We start from the raw sequence: 20,466 nt of genomic DNA on the forward strand, positions 1-20,466 counted from the left end.
CTTGCTCAGTTGGGGACACTTAATTTCTAGCGCTTATACTATTTAAACTAAACTGAGCTAGACAATGACATCTCTGAATTCAATAATGAAATGCCTTTAACTGAAAATTGAGTGTTTAATCTTATCATTATACATTACTGACACTCTATCCTCCAATTTTGATACTGTTAAGTGCTTTGACACAATCTGTATTGTTAAAAGCGCTATATAAATAAAGATGACTTGACTTGAGTACTGAATTCAAACGAAGTTTAAAATGGTGCTAAAAAAGGCATTCAACAAAAGATTTTGATCCCCTTAATTTTACAGTGTATATGCACATGAATTGATATTGAACCGAGATCGAAATCCCTACTTAAAAGTTGGCAACCCTGCTTATACACCCAAGCAGTGTTGGGCAGTAGTTACTAGTAATTTAGTTACTGTAATAATATTACTTTTTGCAGTAACTAGTAATGTAACTAATTATTAATAAGATTTCAGTAATAATATTACAGTTACTTTCCATAAAACAGCTTAGTTACTTTTGATGCCTTAACCCCCCTCTGATCAAATAATTCCTAGATTTATTTTCATAATTTTCACGACTCGCACATGCATGTGATGTCCCCCGTGCAGCAGGCAAGCTTGGAATATGGAAAAGCTTACATTCAGCAGATAGAAATATTGCATTATATTGATTTTGTCAGGAAAAAAGATCTGTTGTGTAAGTTGTGGCTTCACTTTACTCTGGCATTGCATCCCTCTGATCAGCATGTGGTACATTATATTAATATAATTAAAAATATTTTTGGAAAATTAAACTGTTTCTTACAAACTCATGTGATTTGATAAAATACATAACGAAATTTAATCGCATATGGGTAATGACAATTACTACACATCCTACACATGACAATTAATGAGATGAATACAACACTTCTACTTGAATGCCACTATCAATCACTATTGAGTGTTTGTAATAACTTCTGACTGCGATCGAATGTGTATTTTGGTCAAATGATGAGGCAGAAATATGTTATTTGTAACATTCTAGAAGGATTTTATCTGGAAGATACACCGATACAACTTCTGTGGGGCGTGAAGAAAAAGTAATGTAACTAGTAGTGTAACTAATTACTGTTGCCAGAAAGTAATAAGTAAAGTAACAATATTACTTTTGAAAGGAGTAACTAGTAATGAGTAATATATTACATTCTTTGAGTAACTAACCCAACACGTGCACCCAAGTAATTAAAAATCTGGTGTATGTGTAAAAGTGACATAAGGTATGCAGAGAACACTCAGTTTACACACAATCATCAGTACATGTTAATGCCAGTTAAACTTTTTATGACTTTGTAACATTAATCTTTTTAAAATCAGCCTTCACCATTTTTGACTGGGTCTTTCTTGATTCTGAAGCATTATTTTTGTCCATCACTCTTGTTCATCACTTATTATTTTTCATGTTTTTGGTGTACACTTCAATTGTTCTTCACATGTCTTTTCCAAATAATAAATTCAGACGAGCAGTTTGCAGTTCTCTTTATTGAACATTACACTCCAGTTTGTCCGTTTTGTGGCATGATTTAAATTCACACTGTGCTACATACATGCAATGTGGGAGACATTTTACCTTATGAATGCATCCAGATATTATTATAATAACCCTTGAAATAATTCAGTAGCTTCCCTCCTTGACAACAAAAGCAGACTACTGTTAGCAGTTAGCACTAAGCATTAGGCAGGGGAGGGGCTCTAGCCTAAATACAATTATAACTATCTGAAATATATTTTATGGATAGTCAAACCAAACTTTTAAATGCTAAACCGGCTTGCCATATTAGGACGCGTTGGCTGGCCTGAAACGGCTGTGACGTGTGGCTTTGCGGTTTTGCAGAGCTTGTTTAACGTCACTTGTCGCTTAGCAACCTCTGTACACAAAGAAGTAAAAAAGAAGGGTGAACTAAACGTGTGAGGGTGCTTTGACGATAAAAAAGCATCACATGTATCATATAGAACAATGGTAAAGCAAACGATTCAAATCTTTGCCCGTGTGAAACCGACGAAGAAACCCACCGCAGTGAGTTTTCTGCGTTTATGTACTTTATTTACTTCGAATACACAGTAACGTTATACATTTTACATTTCCTTGTCTAAAGAGTTATTAAATGCACGTGTTTTCTGTTAGGGGTTGCAATGTTTAAAGTCTAATATTTTATAAAAAGAATCTGGTTTAAATAATATGGATACTATGGTACTTAAGAACATAACTTTATAGCCTATAACTTATATAGCTACAAACACAAACCTTAAAGATCTCTGATTATTAGTATTGTTTGTATTTGTTTACATTATTTTAGCATGCCTGTCATTTTTTTTAGGCTAATATGATTATACTTTTGTCATAGGCTTGCATAAAAAAAAAAAGGAAAAAAAAAGATTAATCATAAAAGAAGGTGATAACGTTATACCTTTCACATTTCTGCAAAAGCAAGATTATGTGTGCTCATGCTTAACACATCCTCTTGCAGGAGTACTTTGTGCACTGTGAGGAGGAGGGCGGTAGTTTGGAGTTTGTGGTTCCCAGAGACTTGGCAGATGGTGTTATCAACAATAAGAGGGAAAACTACAAATTCAGGTGATGTGGAGGAAATTTAAGGAGAGAAATGTGTTAGGTGCAAACAGGGATAAAATGTACACCATGTCCACAGTTAAAGATACAGATACATGGCATCATGGATTCTATCACATACCAACAGATAAACCTGACTGCATCTGATATCTTATAATGGGCTGTGGTTGGATCTTCTATCAGGACAGTGATCCAAACAAACACCAAAATCAACACAAAAATGTGTCACTGAGCACAAAATTAAGCTTCTGTCATGGCTGTCCCAGTTCCCGGACCTGGGGCCTCATGTATAAAACTCTCCGTAGATTTCATACTAAAAGTGTACGTACGCACAAAAGTTTTCAGATTTATAAAAGCATGCGTACGCCAGAACATGCGCAAAAATCCCTTTATAAATCACAGTCAGGGGAAGATTGTGCGTACGTGCATCTCCACCCAGTCTCCTCCCAGAAATCACCATATATGGAGCTTACAACGCCTAGTTTTATGATGCATAACCTCATCTGCATATCATTTCCATGCATATTCCCATCCACGTGACACCATGTTTAACACCGTCAAAGGTACAAGACGTTAAGGAAATATGAGATACGGACTAAACGCCATTTGTTAAATACATTAATATTTATTGCCAAAATCATCCAGAATGTTTTAGAATATATCAAAATATCCATAAAAACAAAACTGTTTAGTTCTCAGATAAATACCTATTTTAGAATATACTTGACCTCATTCTTTCCACTGAAATAGTATTTTAATTGTTTTAAACAACTCAAATCAAATCAAATTTATGTAGTTTTGCTGAAAAGGTGAACATCTTTTAGCTATTTAGTCTTAATTAAGCATACAGGTATATGACCAAAGTTTTATTACACACAAATTTGTTTTTGCTTTAAACAACCTATTTCCACTAAAGTATTTATTCACTACAGGTTTCAGAGGGTTTTTGACCAAACAGCCAATCAAGAGGAAATCTTTCAGGCCATTGCAAAGCCTGTTGCTGATAAGTGAGTTGAAATGTTCTCTTCTCTGAAAAGTTCTGCTTGAAAGGCATGCTTGTGCAAACATACAATTCAGAAATACATGTTTAAATAAACTGAGAAAACAATAGATAAGTGTACTATTCAAAAATATACTATTCAATACTAATACGAAGAATAGTTCTTAGTATTAGTATTATTAGTATATAGTATTAGTTTTTTTGCCCTCGAGTCCGAGTCAGAGTCATTTGATTTTGAGTATCTACCGATACCGAGGCCCGATCCGATACTTCTATAATACATAAAAAAAATAATAAAGAAGACCGAAGAAACAGATCCAGGATGTTCCTTATTTTTTATTTAATTCACCTTATTTTAACATTCAACAACTCTGTTAACAAACAGAGCACTTCTGTGGGCTAGCTTGAACAATCGAGTAATAAATAACATAAATTCTTCACTTTTGGACTTTACTGCAACAGTAAATATAAAAAAAGTCTAATATAAAAACAAATAGCACCTCAACTTAAAATACCTGGCAGGCATGTAAACAAATAAAAAAATCATCTCTACCTTGTCAGGTTTGAGCCTGTTTCTGTTCTCATCAAGGACATTTGCAACGGCACTAAAAAGTCTCTCACTGTCCACAGAGCTGCAGGGGGCACTGAGATACTGGGTTGCAACAGCAGCCATAGAGGGAAACTGATTAGCATGTTCTTTCCAGTACTGAAGTGGGTCGCTTTTCTTAGGGGTGTTTTTTCTGAGAGGTAGGTCTGCACTTGAGTTTCTGCTGATGTGGTACTCACGGACCGTCCCTGTGACTGCCTCTCTTGTAAGATTTCCTCAAAGGCGATGTCCAGGCTGCTACATGCTTCATGATGTGGTGCCTTGCTCACTGGCTCTGCTGCAGCCTCATTTTCCTCTGGCACTGCACTGACAGCCCTCCTCCCCTCGGTCTTTGTCACCTCCTGGATAAGGTGTTCCTTTGCAAGCAACAGGTTGGCTGACTTTGTGAAAAAGCTAGAAACAGATAAAAGTAACACACAATTCAAAACAATAAGACAAGAGACACCACATAGCACGGCTCTTCAGTTAGGCAACTGCCTACACATGTACTCAATTAATAAACAATTAAAAAATATAACCGTAGAACTAAATTACCCAATACTAAATTAAAAAGGAAGTAAAAAATAAATTGGCTTAATACTGGTGTCTGGTGATGACTTGACTTTATATAAACATGATGTACAAAAGGTGCATTTTAATTTTACTATACCTGCCCATCTTTGTATCTGGGATCTAGAAGAGTGGCGATGTAGAAGAGTGGCTCGGTTTCAACATCAGCAAAGCACTTCTCCACTGCCTCCAGCGGAGTCCTCTTCATTGTTTTTATTCCCTGGTCATCATCATCCTCCCGAGACAGAACACGTCTGAGGACTAATGAGTGAATGAATGACTTAATGAATGCATGGGATTATAGTTTGTTTCAAACAACATCAATAAATGTTACAGTATAAAGTAATAAATAAAAATACAAATGACCTGTTATGGCAGGGATCACATCAGCTGCAGTTGCAGTCTCCCTGCTCACATCCCTGGTCAGCTCTTCAAAGGGGGATAGCACATCAGCAGTCTTATTCATCAGCTCCCACTGGTGAGCTGTCAGTGCTGCTGGTAGAGTGCGCTCAGCTGCAAAGACACTAAGAGCATGTTTTTGTTGCAGTAGGCTCTGCAGCATGTAGAGGCTGCTGTTCCATCGTGTCTGCACATAAGAGAACATGATTCACTTTATTTTTGTGCAAATTAGGTGCAGAGCATGTAATGTATTAGTGGCTTACTAAATCAAGTGTATGGGAAATAATAATAAAATAGAAATACATTAAAGAATGTTACGAGAGGAATCTCACCTGTACATCTTGCTGTAGGTGCTTGATATCCATATTTAGGTCCATCTGTATGTCTTCTAGTCGAGAGTAGGCCAACGGGGAGTGTTTAAAATGGCCTACAATCTTCCTTGTGTTGGCCAGGGTCTCTTGTCACGATGCGCTGAGACAGCAGGCCCTCATGCACACAGAGTTGACAGGAATGGGCGACACAGCCCACACTCAGCACCCCCATATCCCTCATAGCTTTCTTCATATTTGCCGCGTTGTCACGCAAAATTACGTGGACCCATGGCTTGTCAATTCCCTAGTTGTTTAGCATCTTTTCCATCGATTGCTGGATGCGCTCTGCGGTGTGCGATCCGCAAAATTCTTGGACATGTAGGGTCGCACGGCGTAAAACAAAACTTGAGTCAATCCATTGTGCGGTAAGGCTTAGTAGAGACATGGGAGCTACGGACGAACTTCAGATGTCTGTGGTGGACGAAACATGGGGTACATCTGATAACAGGACAAGTAGTTTGTCAGAAATCTTCTTATAAAGGGCTGGCAGAGCTTTCTCGGTGAAATAGTGGCGAGACGGCATTTCAAATCGAGGTTCTACGTGCTCCATAAGCATAAGATATCCAGGGTTCTCTACAAAGGCAGGTCACTCATTGCGATCATTTGTGCTATCTTGGCTGTGATGTCCTGCGCCTTCGTGCTGTCATGGGGCATTTTTTCTCTCCACTTCAAACTCTCCTGCAGCGTGAGCTGACTCGTCTTCGGCTGGGTTGCCTGGGTAAACCCGCTGTATTGTGTCGGATGTTTGTTTTTGAGGTGCCATATCAGGTTTGTTGTGTTAAATGTAGCCTTTTCCTTTCCACCTCTTGCAATTCCAAGTTTACATATCTCACACTTTGCTATGTCAGTGTTGTTGTCATCAACTTTATAATACCTCCAGACCGCAGACATACTCGCGCTTTCCGCTTCAAGCTGCTTCCGTGTTCTACTTTGCCGGCATTTAACCAATAGCGTCTCTGCAACAAAGTGATGTCATGCCGCACGCGTTGCTGTTTCTGTGTGGAGTCAAGAGGTCTAACTCTGTGACACCGCATAACTATAGATGTGTTAAAAAATAATGAGAATATATATACATACTGTATATATCCGAGTCCTGATCGGGAGGTAAGGTCAGATTCCGATCGAGTCTGAAACCACGTGATCGGGCCCGATTTCCGATCACGTGATCGGATCTGGACATCCCTAGTATTAGTATATGGTATTATTAATTATTTAAGTATTAAATATATAAGTATTAAGGAAAAGTATTCTGGTTGACAAAGTCATGAAACATGCCAATAGTTAATGCTGTGGTTCAGTACAATAACTAGTGCTTCTCAACCATGTTCCTGGAGCTTCCCAACACTGCACATTTTGCCTGTCTCCTTTGTCTAACACACCTCTAGGACACCTGCCTCTATCTCTACATTCAGTAAAAAAAAAAAAAAAAACTCATTAAAATGCTGTGCTCCTAATGCTATGAATCAAGTCAAGTCATGTCAAGTCAGTATTTATATAGCGCTTTACAATACAGATTGTGTCAAAGCAGCTTTACAGTATTTACATTTGCATTTAGTCATTTCGCAGACACTTTTATCCAAAGCGACTTACAAATGAGGACAATGGAAGCAATCAAAATCAACAAAAGAGCAAAGAACAAAATAAAAAAAGTGTGTAGATAATGCAAAAGGACAGTAGTAAACACTCAATTTTCAGTTAAAGTTGGTTCATCATTGATTCGGTGATGTCATCGCCCAAGCTTACTTCATTTTAAATACTACCTGTGCAATCAAGTCGACGATATTGCTGGAAATTGAGTGTCCCCAACTAAGCAAGCCAGAGGCGACAGTGGCAAGGGACTAAAACTCCATCTGTGACAGAAATTGAGGAAAAACCTTGGGAGAAACCAGGCTTAGTCGGAGGCTTTAATTCCAGGCTGCAAGTCAGATTGTGCAGAGGTCTTGTGCCGATGGCCGTCCAGGTAATGAGGTCTTCTCAGGGGATCTGTCTACTTATCTTGTTGTCATAGTCTCTGCTGTCATTCAGGGCCGTAGAAGTCACTCTAGGTGCTGATCCAACATCTGGACTGGATACAGACTGGATCCGGGTGACTGCAGTGACCATCTGATCTGGATACAGACTGGATCTGGGTGGCTACGGTGATCTCGGAATAAGAAAGAAACAGACTAATATTAGCGTAGATGCCATTCTTCTTACGATGTAAAAAGTACATTGGATGTTATGAGAAGTGTTCCCGGTTCCGGTTGTCCTAATTAATGCAGCCTAACAATCCTTTAATGGATTTAAATAATAGAAATGTGTTATGTGTAAGCCAGGTTAAAGAGATGGGTCTTTAATCTAGATTTAAACTGACAGAGTGTGTCTGCCTCCCGAACAATGCAAGGTAGATTGTTCCAGAGATTGGGCGTTAAATAGGAAAAGGATCTGCTGCCCGCATTTGATTTTGATATATTGTTTGAAAGTGTTTTGATTATTGTTTGGTCATATTTTACATTAAGGGTGTATTCACACCTTTCTTGTTTGGTTCGATTGAATCAAACTCAAGTTCGTTTCCCCCCTTGGTGCGGATCTTTTGGGCAGGTGTGAATACAGCAATCACACTCGGGTGCGCACCAAACAATCGTACTGAGTATGAGACGCCGTACTGGACAAAAGAGAAGCGAACGCAGAGAGAGACCAAATGCGCGCGAGAGAGACAGAGTGTGACCGAGAGTGCGAAGGAGAGAGCAACAGTGCGCGAGAGAGACTGTGAAGGAAAATATAGTAGCACACAACCGTCACACCAATAAAATAATACAGATATTAAAGTAGAAGTACAAAAAAAATTAAACATTCTCGAGACTTTTATATTATCTCTCAATTATATTAGATATATTAGATATATTATCTCTCAATTCTGGTCGTGGCTGGCTTGGCCGCAGTAACGATATCTTACTACAGTATAACATAAGTCACATTATAAAGTATGAGGGTATCACAAGTTATGTATACACCTGCACCTGCGTTCTTCCTCGGGATGCATATTTAGATTTGGTGCTGCGCCGGAAGACATTGTTATTAACGAAGAGTTTTCAAAATGACAGACTTTTCAGTTTATAAGAACTAACCCTGGTTACTGTAAATGCTGTTCATCGCATTGCAAATCTGTCAGCTGTAACACCAAAATGGTGAAGGGCATTAAGTGGTTCAAGTTACATCGAAATATTACGGTGAGTATTGTGCTATCGTCTTCTAGCATCTAGCTTATAAGGCCAGATAACGCTGCATGACTATTGTGCCGATTTGATTAGTACCTAAGAGTTTAGCTTTAAAAATTGTATTAGCTGTAACCTGAAGCTTGAATTGATTGTTTACATTTAATATAGCAGTTTTTCATGGATCCCTAACACAAACATTGTGAAGCCGTTCAGTGTAAAAGCAAACAAGATCAGAAATGGTTAAGAGGGATGGGGGCATACTTTGAAATATTACTGAACACGTTTTACAGTGTCTTGTATGTTTGTAATATTATACAGACTATTAATTCTTAATAATTTAATTTAAAATATATTTAAATTTTACAATACAAAAATTTTAAATGCAACTGAACGTAATTCAAAATGTATCTGCAATAAATTCAATATTAGTGCAAATTAAAAAAAATTTCCATCTAGATGTGAAAATACTAAATATTATTACGTTATGAACAGTTGAGTGCGCAAACCTTTAAAGTACTCCCTTGTCAGTCTATGTGAGAGACGCGTTCAGAATCAGCACATGGTCACTGTCTCGGAGCTTTGTTTTGTTTTGGGGTAGTCGTGGCCTAATGGTTAGGGAGTCGGGCTTGTAACCTGAAGATTGCTGGTTCGATTCCCGCACCTGCAGGAATTGAAGGTGGGGATTGTGAATGAACAGCACTCTCTCCACCTTCGATACCATGACTAAGGTGCTCCCCGGGCGCTGGAGTAAGGCTGCCCACTGCTCCGGGTGTGTGTTCACTGTGTGTGTGTGTGTGTGTGTGTGTGTGTGTTCACTACTCACTGCTGTGTGTGTGCACTTGGATGGGTTAAATGCAGAGCACCATTTCGAGTATGGGTCACCATACTTGACAATACGTCACGACTTAACTTAACTTGTTTTCAAGAGCGCATCTCATGGCATTCGCTGTTCTTCTGCTGGCGGTTATCAAACAGCGCTGCATTACTTTGGGGGTGAATTGTCTGTATTCATGCACCGAACCGAGACGCACGTACCGTGACGGTTCGGTACGAATACATGTACCGTGCCACCCCTAATATATATATATATATATATATATATATATATATATATATATATATATATATATATATATATATATATACAGGTGCATCTCAATAAATAAGAATGTCGTGGAAAAGTTCATTTATTTCAATAATTTAATTCAAATTGTGAAACCTGTGTATTAAATACATTCAATGCACACAGACTGAAGTAGTTTAAGTCTTTGGTTCTTTTAATTGTGATGATTTTGGCTCACATTTAACAAAAACCCACCAATTCACTATCTCAACGAATTAGAATACTTCATAAGACTAATAAAAAAAAACATTTTTAGTGAATTGTTGGCCTTCTGTAAAGTATTTTCATTTACTGTATATGTACTCAATACTTGGTAGGGGCTCCTTTTGCTTTAATTACTGCCTCAATTCGGCGTGGCATGGAGGTGATCAGTTTGTGGCACTGCTGAGGTGGTATGGAAGCCCAGGTTTCTTTGACAGTGGCCTTCAGCTCTGGTGTCTCTCATCTTCCTCTTGACAAAACCCCATAGATTCTCTATGGGGTTCAGGTCAGGCGAGTTTGCTGGCCAGTCAAGCACACCAACACCATGGTCATTGAACCGGCTTTTGGTACCTTTGGCAGTGTGGGCATGTGCCAAGTCCTGCTGGAAAATGAAATCAGCATCTCCATAAAGCTTGTCAGCAGAAGGAAGCATGAAGTGCTCTAACATTTCCTGGTAGATGGCTGCGTTGACTGTGGACTTCTGAAAACACAGTGGACCAACACCAACAGATGACATGGCAGCCCAAATCGTCACAGACTGTGGAAACTTCACACTGGACTTCAAGCAACATGGATTCTGTGCCTCTCCACTCTTCCTCCAGACTCTGGGACCTTGATTTCCAAATGAAATGCAAAATTTACTTTCATCTGAAAAGAGGACTTTGGACCACTGAGCAACAGTCCAGTTCTTTTTCTCCACAGCCCAGGTAAGACACTTCTGATGTTGTCTCTGCTTCAGAAGTGGCTTGGTAGCCCTTTTGTATATATATATATATATATATATATATATACACATATATATACAGTGGGGCAAAAAAGTATTTAGTCAGCCACCAATTGTGCAAGTTCTCCCACTTAAAAAGATGAGAGAGGCCTGTAATGTTCATCATAGGTATACCTCAACTATGAGAGACAAAATGAGAAAAAAAATCCAGAAAATCACATTGTAGGATTTTTAAAGAATTAATTGGTAAATTCCTCTGTAAAATAAGTATTTGGTCACCTACCAACAAGCAAGATTTCTGGCTCTCATAGACCTGTAACTTCTTCTTTAAGAGGCTCCTCTGTCCTCCACATGTTACCTGTATTAATGGCATCTGTTTGAACTCGTTATCAGTATAAAAGACACCTGTCCACAACCTCAAACAGTCCAACTCCAAACTCCACCATGGCCAAGACCAAAAAGCTGTCAAAGGACACCACAAACAAAATTGTAGACCTGCACCAGGCTGGGAAGACTGAATCTGCAATAGGTAAGCAGCTTGGTGTGAAGAAATCAACTGTGGGAGCAATTATTAGAAAATGGAAGACATACAAGACCACTGATAATCTCCCTCGATCTGGGGCTCCACGCAAGATCTCACCCCGTGGGGTCAAAATGATCACAAGAACTGTGAGCAAAAATCCCAGAACCACACGGGGGACCTAGTGAATGACCTGCAGAGAGCTGGGACCAAAGTAACAAAGGCCTCAAATCCTGCAGTGCCAGACGTGTCCCCCTGCTTAAGCCAGTACATGTCCGGGCCCGTCTGAAGTTTGCTAGAGAGCATTTGGATGATCCAGAAGAGGATTGGAAGAATGTCATATGGTCAGATGAAACCAAAATAGAACTTTTTGGTAAAAACTCAACTTGTCGTGTTTGGAGGAGAAAGAATGCTGAGTTGCATCCAAAGAACACCATACCTACTGTGAAGCATGGGGGTGGAAACATCATGCTTTGGGGCTGTTTTTCTGCAAAGGGACCAGGACGACTGATCTGTGTAAACGAAAGAATGAATGGGGCCATGTATCGTGAGATTTTGAGTGAAAACCTCCTTCCATCAGCAAGGGCATTGAAGATGAAATGTGGCTGGGTCTTTCAGCATGACAATGATCCCAAACACACTGCCCGGGCAATGAAGGAGTGGCTTCGTAAGAAGCATTTCAAGGTCCTGGAGTGGCCTAGCCAGTCTCCAGATCTCAACCCCATCGAAAATCTTTGGAGGGAGTTGAAAGTCCGTGTTGCCCAGCGACAGCCCCAAAACATTACTGCTCTAGAGGAGATCTGCATGGAGGAATGGGCCAAAATACCAGCAACAGTGTGTGAAAACCTTGTGAAGACTTACAGAAAACGTTTGACCTCTGTCATTGCCAACAAAGGGTATATAACAAAGTATTGAGATGAAATTTTGTTATTGACCAAATACTCATTTTCCACCATAATTTGCAAATAAATTCTTTAAAAATCCTACAATGTGATTTTCTGGATTTTTTTTTTCTTATTTTGTCTCTCATAGTTGAGGTATACCTATGATGAAAATTACAGGCCTCTCTCATCTTTTTAAGTGGGAGAACTTGCACAATTGGTGGCTGACTAAATACATTTTTGCCCCACTGTGTAAATATATATATATATATATATATAAATATATTTATACACACAGTTTCTCACAGAAGTGAGTATACCCCTCACATTTTTGTAAATATTTTATTATATCTTTTCATGTGACAACACTGAAGAAATGACACTTTGCTACAATGTAAAGTAGTAAGTGTACAGCTTGTATAACAGTGTAAATTTGCTGTCCCCTCAAAACAACTCAACACACAGCCATTAATGTCTAAACCGCTGGCCACAAAAGTGAGTACACCCCTAAGTGAAAATGTCCAAATTGGGCCCAATTAGCCATTTTCTCTCCCCAGTGTCATGTGACTCGTTGGTGTTACAAGGTCTCAGGTGTGAATGGGGAGCAGGTGTGTTAAATTTGGTGTTATCGCTCTCACTCTCTCATACTGGTCACTGGAAGTTCAATATGGCACCTCATGGCAAAGAACTCTCTGAGGATCTGAAAAAAAATAATTGTTGATCTACATAAAGATGGCGTAGGCTATGAGAAGATTGCCAAGACCCTGAAACTGAGTTGCAGCACGGTGGCCAAGACCATACAGCGGTTTAACAGGACAGGTTCCACTCAGAACAGGCCTCACCATGGTCGACCAAAGAAGTTGAGTGCACGTCCTCAGCGTCATATCCAGAGGTTGTGTTTGGGAAATAGACGTATGAGTGCTGCCAGCATTGCAGCAGAGGTTGAAGGGGTGGGGGGGTCAGCCTGTCAGTGCTCAGACCATACTCCGCACACTGCATCAAATTGGTCTGCATGGCTGTCGTCTCAGAAGGAAGACTCTTCTAAAGATGATGCGCAAGAAAGCCAGCAAACAGTTTGCTGAAGACAAGCAGACTAAGGACATGGATTACTGGTCTCTGATGAGACCAAGATAAACTTGGTTCAGATGGTGTCAAGCGTGTGTGGCGGTAACCAGGTGAGGAGTACAAAATGTGTCTTGCCTACAGTCAAGCATGGTGGTGGGAGTGTCATGGTCTGGGGCTGCATGAGTGCTGCCGGCACTGGGGAGCTACAGTTCATTGAAGGAACCATGAATGCCAACATGTACTGTGACATACTGAAGCAGAGCATGATCCCCTCCCTTCGGAGACTGGGTCGCAGGACAGTATTCCAACATGATAACGACCCCAAACACACCTCCAAGACGACCACTGCCTTGCTAAAGAAGCTGAGGTAAAGGTGATGGACTGGCCAAGCATGAGCAACTGTGGGGCATCCTCAAATGGAAGGTGGAGGAGCGCAAGGTCTCTAACATCCACCAGCTCCGTGATGTCATCAGGGAGGAGTGGAAGAGGACTCCCGTGGCAACCTGTGAAGCTCTGGTAAACTCCATGCCCAAGAGGGTTAAGGCAGTGCTGGAAAATAATGGTGGCCACACAAAATATTGACACTTTGGACCCAATTTGGACATTTTCACTTATATATATGTCATTCCTTAAAGTATTTGATAATTCTCTTAAACTTACTGTTGTTCTAGGTTTGTGGCAGCTCTGCTCCATTTTAGTGCAGCTCTGTACAGGAGGAACTGCCCTGATGCCCAGTTCTGAATAGTGTGCTTTCTGGTGCAGTGCTGCAACAGTATGGATGCCCACTGCTGTCCAAGCAGCACAAGAACGACGGGCTGGAAATCCTTTAAAACAACCTGAAGATAATTACATTGGGTTACATATTGAATTTATTGCAGATACATTTTGAATTACGTTCAGTTGCATTTAAAATTTTTGTATTGTAAAATTAAAATATATTTTAAATTAAATTATTAAGAATTAATAGTCTGTATAATATTACAAACATACAAGACACTGTAAAACATGTTCAGTAATATTTCAAAGTATGTCGCCCATCTTAACCATTTCTGATTTTGTTTGCTTTTACACTGAACGGCTTCACAATGTTTGGGTTAGGGATCCATGAAAAACTGCTATATTAAATGTAAACAATCAATTCAAGCTTCAGGTTACAGATAATACAATTTTTAAAGCTAAACTCTTAGGTACTAATCAAATCGGCACAATAGTCATGCAGCGTTATCCGGCCTTATAAGCTAGATGCTAGAAGACGATAACACAATACTCACCGTAATATTTCCGATGTAACTTAAACCACTTAATGCCCTTCTCCGTTTTGGTGTTACAGTAACCAGGGGTTAGTTCTTGTAAACTGAAAAGTCTATGTCATTTTGAAAACTCTTCGTTAATAACAATGGCTTCCGGCACAGCACTGAATGTAAATATGCATCCCGAGGAAGAACGCAGGTGCAGGTGTATACATAACTTGTGATCAATGTTACCTCTAATTTATTTTCTTGCTGAGCAAAACTTTTCTCTATTGGGCGGACATTTCGGCCACCTGAGCAAAAACATTCTTTATACCAGACCTGTACAGCGTGCGCACAAAAAGTGTGTAACTTTTAACTTCAATGTGCTATTTATATTTGATTTGACCCTTGATGTAACTAAATGATGCACATTTTAGGTTATCTGAGAAAACATTTTTAAAGTACAATGTACTGCCGTTCAAAAGTTTGGGATCAGTAAATTTTTAAAGAAGTGTCTTAGGCTCATCAAGGCTGTATCTATTTGATAAAAAATACTGAATATTATTTCACAAAACAATTTTGTGAAATATTATTGCAATTTTAAAATAAAAGTTTTCTATTTTAATATACTTTAAAGGGGTCATATAATGCTACATGCACTTTTACAAGTTGTTTGAACTGAAATGTGTGTTGGCAGTGTGTGTACACAACCACCCCTATAATGATAAAAATCCACCCAGTGTTTTTTTTGTAATCTCGTTAAATCTTTACCCGTTTCTCAAATCAAGTCGTCTGTCCGTGTGACGTCACACAGATGGAGGCCCCTCCCACGATTGTTGATTGACAGTAGAGTTTTAGCACAGACTGCACTGGTGTCTTACCTCAGACCCGCCCTGAGTGAGCTGTCATCAGTTGTTTCACCGCCGGAGCAGACGTAGACAAGAATGACTCCTAAGCGATTGGAGTAGCCCCAGAGTGCACCCTGGACGATGGGGTGGGGGCGACCCATGTCGCTCCGCCCACCTTCAATTTCATTGGTTTATAATACAGCAGAGCTTATTGGTGTAGACGTTTGCGCATGAGCGTTCTTTTATATGCGTTTTTATGAATGATCTACGCTGTTTGGCTGTACTACAGACATATTAGACATATTAAGTGCTAACAACAGTGATTTTAGTTAGAATCAATTAGCAAATGTGTTTTTTTAAAAACCTATGAGGAATTAGTTAGATTAAGCTTCTATCAAAGGCTTGGTGGCGGTATCTCCGAGTACTTAGGGCAGAACAGAGCTGTGTAATATGAGCGGCTCACGTATAGTCCTACCTATGCTATAAATAGCCTCACCTATGAGAAATTATGTTTGTGTGTGATGAACGTAAATAGTGGTCCTCAATCTCAACAGGTGGGTTACATGTTAAATGAAGTCAGATATTATTGCACTTTTCACTGTACACGAAGCAGACATACTGTTTTAGCTGAGCGATGTTGATAAAAATTATCCATTGTTTGAGATTTAGCTGTTTTATATATATTTATAGGTAGCCTATATTCTTTATTTTAAGATTGGTGGATAAAAATTTGATGATAATTCACTGTAGTTCAGTAAGATATAGGACAAACCCACAAATGGTTTTATTTTAAAGAACAACTGCGGTGACAAATAAGACAATAATACCAAATAGTCCATCAGCGTGAACTGAGGTATTATGTGTGGATATTGGGAATAAAAACCTTGCTGAAACAATATATTTATTTATTTATTTTTTTTGCCTATTTTAAATGTTTTTGTTTACTAAAACAGCTGTTATTAAATCTGACCTACAGCAAATATTATTATTAATGTTCTTTAGTGCGTATTAAAGAAATAAATGTTAATTTTCTCTTAAAAAATTAACATTTTTATTTATACTTTTATATAGGCTATATGCACAAGTTAAATTACTGGTTTTATGGCTCAATCCTTTAAGAACCAGGAATCACTGTACTATATTAGGCCTACTGATTTTAGATTTTTAGTAGTTATTATGGTCTTTAATGAAATAAAAAAATATTAATCACAGAGAAGGTCTCTTTTATTCATTAAAAGTGCTCACGTACCTATTGCACAGATTTACAGCTCTGAGTGATTTAATATTTGATAGTTATGCAGGTCTATATGGGTACAATGATCGAGTATTAATAACTGAATCTAAATTCATCCCGTACACGGATTAGAACACGCACACACAATGAGGATGTGGATACATCAGTAATTGGATTTTTAATATCTTTTTTGTTATCAACATTTTTTTATTTTTCATACATAACATCCAAAAAAAACCAAAAAAACAGACACATACTCGATATCTCAAAGTCCAGTCAAAGGGGGATTTTTAATATCTGATGTCACAGACACTTATTTACTATAAGATAGGAACCTTTAAAACTGTAAGAGAATCAATATAGGCTCAAATATTTTATTAAAATATAAACAAGGAAACAATGAGCTTGCCATGAAAACGTTTTATTAGCACTTTATAACCTACAAGTCTGTGACGCATTGAGCAACGTAGGCTATAACTCATCTCTTTAAACAACAACAAAAAACGGTTGTGCTTTAAAGCGCAAAATCAGCGGCTTATGTTCGTGTTTGTCCATCTCCTGAAGAACCCAGAGGTGCCGTTGTCAAGAATTTATTTGTAAACAATGACTTCATCTGACTAAAACTACCATGGTTACTAAACAGATAATAATTAAGATAGGCCTATGATTCTAGAGTTAGCATATAATATTTCTGTAATATAGCCAAATTAAATACAAAATCGTACACAAAGGAATGCGCATGCTCGGGTCTACACCAATAAGATTTGCCGTGTTATAAAGCAATGGAGTTGGGGGTGGGCGTCCTAATCGTCCAAATTGCACTCTGGAGTATTTGAGCGATTGAGGTGTTTTGTCAACATGATCTCACAGAATTCCGTGTAATGTTCATGGATTTAATTAACCTCCGAATCTGTGGTGGTACCACGGAATCGCCGAAAATTCCGTGATGGGCTCACAGAAAAAAATCCGTGATGGGCTCACAGAAGTGATACCAATGTAAGTCAGTGACAGGCATCAGCCGTGCTCCACGCACGGATCCACTGGTTCAACACTTTCAATATGCCGACGCGATAATTTATCGTCATCATTATTGTTCAGAACTGGGTAGGTTTAGGGTAGGGGTGGGGTCAGGTACTCCAGTGAAAGTATAACTGCATCGGAGTCACTCTTTTTACGTGGTCCGATGCAGCGCTGGTGTTGAACCAGTGAATCCGTGCATGGACCACGGCTGATGCCTTCTGTGAGCCCAGCACGGAATTTTCGGCGATTCCGTGATGCCACCACAGATTCGGGGTTAATTAAGTCCGTGAACATTACACGGAATTCTGTGAGATCAGGTTGGTTTTGTTGTTGGATGTAATAATGAACATAGCAGTAGTCATATACTCCTGTAATCTGAGCTGCTGAAGAGGATTAGGTTTTGTTCCGAAGGGAATGCGCCCTCGATCTACCTAAATGCGTCTATGTTCGCGCGAATCATTCGCAATCCAGCTTCACCTCCAGAAAAAGTGAGTACAATAATGTGCTAGTTAGCAAATTTCACGATGAATGCGGCTAAAGTAAACAGTCCCTCAGAGAGCGGCTCGGAAGAGAGGGGCGGAGTCAGCAGAGTATCTACTGACAAGAGCTGTTTTTGACAGGGTGAAAAATGTTTTTTTTTACACTACCAATGAGAAATTTTAACCAAACTATGTTACAGACTTTTCATTAAGACTCTAAAGAATAATGGGCAATATATGACCCCTTTAAAATATAATTTATATAATTTAATATAATAAAATATAATGTATTTCTGTGAAGCAAAGCTGAATTTTCAGTGTCACATGATCCTTCATAAATCATTCTAATATGCTAATTTATAATTAATGTTGGAAAAAGTTGTGCTGCTTAATATTTTTTGGGACCGGTGATATTTTTCAGGATTCTTTGAGAAATAAAAAGTTAAAAAGAACAGTGTTTATTCAAAATATAAATGTTGTGTTACAATATACACTACCATTCAAAAGTTTGGGGTCAGTAATTTTATTATCTTTCTTATTTATTTATTTTTTTATTAATACTTTTATTCAGCAAGTGTCACGGTGCACACAGCAGGGAGGAACGAGGAACACGGAGACGAGGATAAACTTCAAAATAATAGTCTTTAATGACGACATCAGGGCAGGGCAAGACAATGCAAGGTTGACACAGACAGGAACACTGGGGAGTAACGAGTAGACCAGACGAAAACTAACTAAACAGGCAGGAACTAAATACACATGACAATCACAGATAATGACTAAAACATGGCTGGACAAGACTTAACTAATAATCACACTTAACAAGGACATATTTATATTTTTAATTAATGCTGTTCTTTTTAACTATTTATTAGCCTAATCAAAGAATCAAAATTCCAAAAAATATTAAGCAGCACAACAGTTTCAACACTGATAATGAATCAGAATATTAGAATGATTTCTGAAGGATCACGTGACACTGAAGAGTGGAGTAATGATGATGAAAATTCAGCTTTGCTTTACAGGAATACACTATATTTTAAAATATATTAAAATGGAAAACCAATATTAGATATTGCAATAGCCTAAGAGTTCACAATATTACTGGTTTTATTTTTCTGTATTTTGATCAAATAAATACAGCCTTGATGAGCATAAGTGACTCCATTAAAAAACGAGGTCAATTATTTATTAGGTTTATAATATAGGCCTAACATAATATAATATAATATAATATCATATCATATCAAAACAACTGAAGCATTTAAACTGATAGAAGAAAATAGAAAACAAACTAAAGCATTTAAAAAAATTAAAAAGTGAACGTGAATTCATATATAACTATCTAAACATCCCTATGAAGTACAGTTTGCACAATACACCTGTGTGTGACTGTAAATATCTCTGAGTTTTGTTACCGTTCTGTGCCCATCATCTGCTATTTCCAGCACTTAATCAAGCCACTCTTCTTTAATACATGAGAACGTTTTATTTCGAACACATTATTCTCTTTCTATGAAACCTGTAAACTGCATTCACCGGTTCTAACTCTATAGCGGTTTACCCGAGCATTGCAATTCTTTAGTTGTTACTAGAATACAATCAAATGGCTTTCCCAACTCATTTTTGTGTGTGCGCGGCACATTATTTCTCTGCGTGGCCATGGAGGAAGAAGTGCGCGGCCCCATGCGTGCACAGCTTAGAGGGAAGATTGCTTGTGATACCCTCACACTTTATAATGTGATTTATGTTATACTGTAGTAAGATAACGTTACTGTGGTCAAGCCAGCCGCGGCCAGAATTGAGAGATAATATAAAAGACGTCTCGAAAATTTTTTTTTTTTTTGTACTTCTACTTTAATATCCGTATTATTTATTGGTGTCTTTGACAGTTGTGTGTTACTATATTTTCCTTTAAAGATTCATTTCAGTCTCTCTCGCGCACTGTCGCTCTCTCCCTCGCGCTCTCGGTCACACTCTGTCTCTCTCACGCGCATTTTCGGTCTCTCTCGCGCACTGAATGGATGACCTTAAGCACATGTCGAGGGGTGAGAACCAGAAGGGCGTAAGTGACATTTTTGGTGAAATGGAGATATACAGGTGCTGGTCATATAATTAGAATATCATCAAAAAGTTGATTTATTTCACTAATTCCATTCAAAAAGTGAAACTTGTATATTATATTCATTCATTACACACAGACTGATATATTTCAAATGTTTATTTCTTTTAATTTTGATGATTAGAGCTTACAGCTCATGAAAGTCAAAAATCAGTATCTCAAAATATTAGAATATTTACATTTGAGTTTGAATAAATGACCATCCCTACAGTATAAATTCTGGGTATCTCTTGTTCTTTGAAACCACAATAATAGGGAAGACTGCTGACTTGGCAAT

At 38.4% G+C, this 20,466-nt stretch overlaps 1 protein-coding gene across 5 annotated transcripts in view; it reads left to right on the top strand.

Annotated features, from left to right (window-relative positions):
• The first annotated feature begins 1,929 nt into the window (after nucleotides 1–1,929).
• kif6 (kinesin family member 6) overlaps nucleotides 1,930–20,466 on the top strand; it is a 281,901-nt gene continuing 263,364 nt past the window's right edge. For all 5 annotated transcript variants that reach the window (XR_009266661.1, XM_058748719.1, XM_058748720.1 and 2 more), the window contains exons 1-3: nucleotides 1,930–2,065; nucleotides 2,517–2,623; nucleotides 3,550–3,624. Coding sequence is in view for 4 of the 5 variants with exons in the window: in XM_058748719.1 (XP_058604702.1) it covers nucleotides 2,006–2,065; nucleotides 2,517–2,623; nucleotides 3,550–3,624 (242 nt within the window). In the remaining variant the exon portion in view is untranslated. The remainder of the gene's footprint in view (nucleotides 2,066–2,516; nucleotides 2,624–3,549; nucleotides 3,625–20,466) is intronic.

Source organism: Onychostoma macrolepis, chromosome 17, assembly GCF_012432095.1.
Source record: "Onychostoma macrolepis isolate SWU-2019 chromosome 17, ASM1243209v1, whole genome shotgun sequence".
NCBI classification, from domain to species: Eukaryota; Metazoa; Chordata; class Actinopteri; order Cypriniformes; family Cyprinidae; genus Onychostoma; species Onychostoma macrolepis.